Below are 2,128 nucleotides of genomic sequence, written 5' to 3' on the forward strand. Positions count from 1 at the left end.
TTAAGGACGCCCTGGTCCTCCCCTTGCGCGCACACAGTCCTCCTCATCCTCCAGAAAGCAGCCTTTCAGGAAAACAGCTCCAGCTGGTCTCGGGAACGCGGCGGAGGAAGCACGGGGTTTACAACACTGGCTCTGCTTCTTCCAGGCGATTTCCAATTTTAAATTCAACTCTGATTTAGTCAGATCCCACCCACCAAATAAATTTGTCGGAAAATTTCCTGGACGCCAAGCTGATGGCATTAAAACTTTCGCCCGCGCGCGCGCGTCCTTCTGTCGCGGAGCCCATGCGGGTGCAGAGCGGGCGGGCGGGGACCCGGGGCGTCCAGCGCGGGAAGCCCCTCGAGCCCCGAAGGTCTCTGAAGTGGCCGCAGCCGGCGGCAGAGCGTGCCCGGGACACGGCCATGGCCAAGGCGAGGACACGCTTCCAACCCAGGGCGCCGGGCAGGGCCGTCCGGGAGAGGCGGCTCGTCCCCTGCAGCTGTCCGCCGCCCGCGAGTCCCCAAGTCCCCAAGTCCCCAAGTCCCGCAGCCCGCGCGCCGCGCGCCCAGGTGCTAAGGCCCTGCCCAGGGGGCGGTCCGGGGCGGGCCCGGCGCTCCGGCCTCCGGGGCCGGGCTATAAGGTCTGGCCAGCCGGCGGCGCGGGCCGGCGGGGTGTGCGCCTGGGCCCTGGTGAGGCTGCGGCGGGCGGCGGAGCGGGAGGAGCCGCGGGCGGAGGGCCGGGGGGTCGGGGGGCCGCGCCTGCCCTGCCCTGCCCGCTCCCGAAAATGTGGCTCCCGGCGCCCGCATCCGTGGGAAGCGGGGGGCACCGGAGTCAGGACCCCGGGCGGGAGCGCGCGCCGTCCGTCGGCTGCTCTCTGCTTTATTATTATTTTTATTCGTCTCTAGAACATGGACTTCCCGTGCCTCTGGCTGGGGCTGCTGCTGCCTGTGGCAGCAGCGCTGGATTTCAACTACCACCACCAGGAAGGGATGGAAGCGTTTTTGAAGACCGTTGCCCAAAACTACAGTTCTATCACTCACTTACACAGCATTGGCAAGTCTGTGAAAGGTAGGGTCCGCCTCGCACGCCCCCAACCTCAGCCCCCCGTTCATTCAGTAAATGTCCCGCAGTTTCTGTGCCGTCCCAGAATCTGCTCCGAGGGGCCCCACGCAGGTAACCGGCAGAGCCGGCGTGCTGCGGCTGTTCTGCTTTCGTTTGTTCTGTGGCAGGAAGGGAGGGAAGCACTGAATTGTCTTCAGCTTGTCCGGTGTAATTCGGGGTCGTTGACCCTTTGCGTTACCGGAGTTCTTTTTGCGGACTTTGGTTATCTGGAATGTGGATTTTAGTTCCTTTTCAAGATAAATTCTCAGAAAAGCAGTTTATCCGCCTCAGTTTACCTTTTTTGGCTTCTTTAAACATGATTTGGGCTGTTAGTATAATTTCTTAAAGTCTTTTAAACTAAAATAATGCAGTTATGTAGGCAAGAATTCTGTCACGTATAATTAGTCCTCTGACTTAAAGTTATGCAAAACTACCATTTCTACAAGTTTCTTTTAATCGTAAGTAGTACAGTTCTCTTGGTAAGATTTATGTCATGTATCCTTCTCTCCCCGCAAGAAGTATCACCCAACACTATGGCTTAAAGTGGCTCTATGATTAAAGGCTGTTTATAGAATGTATCCAATTGAAGATGACAATTGCTAGGTAATCTGTTAGCAACAACTGATGCTCTTCCTAACATTTTCATGTTTATCATTAATTATTCTGGTTTAGAAACTAGATTTTGTTCAAGATCACTCAGATGTGAATTTTTTTTTTTTTTTGAGACAGTCTCACTTTGTCGCCCTAGGTAGAGTGCCGTCTTGTCACAGCCCACAGCAACCTCCAACTCTTGGGCTTAAGCAATTCTCTTGCCTCAGCTTCCCAAGTAGCTGGGACTACAGGCGCCCTCCACAACACCTGGCTATTTTTTTAGAGAAGAGGTCTTGCTCTGGCTCAGGCTTGTCTGGAACCTGTGAGCTCATGCAATCCACCTGCCTTGGCCTCCCAGAACGCTAGGATTACAGGTGTGAGCCTCTGTGCCTGGCCTCACATGTGAATTTTATAGCACATCTGGCAACCAGATTATTTGGACAAGGCAAATAATTTT

General features: G+C 55.2%; 1 protein-coding gene across 1 annotated transcript in view; it reads left to right on the forward strand.

The window, feature by feature from the left end:
• Nucleotides 1–630: 630 nt before the first annotated feature.
• CPM (carboxypeptidase M) overlaps nucleotides 631–2,128 on the forward strand; it is an 89,498-nt gene continuing 88,000 nt past the window's right edge. Inside the window, exons 1-2 of the mRNA XM_012810088.2 lie at nucleotides 631–668; nucleotides 885–1,047. Of these exons, the coding sequence (XP_012665542.1) occupies nucleotides 888–1,047 (160 nt within the window). The 5' untranslated portion in view covers nucleotides 631–668; nucleotides 885–887. The remainder of the gene's footprint in view (nucleotides 669–884; nucleotides 1,048–2,128) is intronic.

The sequence above is a fragment of the Otolemur garnettii genome, unplaced genomic scaffold, assembly GCF_000181295.1.
Source record: "Otolemur garnettii isolate 467f Iridium unplaced genomic scaffold, OtoGar3 scaffold00125, whole genome shotgun sequence".
In the NCBI taxonomy this organism is placed as follows: domain Eukaryota; kingdom Metazoa; phylum Chordata; class Mammalia; order Primates; family Galagidae; genus Otolemur; species Otolemur garnettii.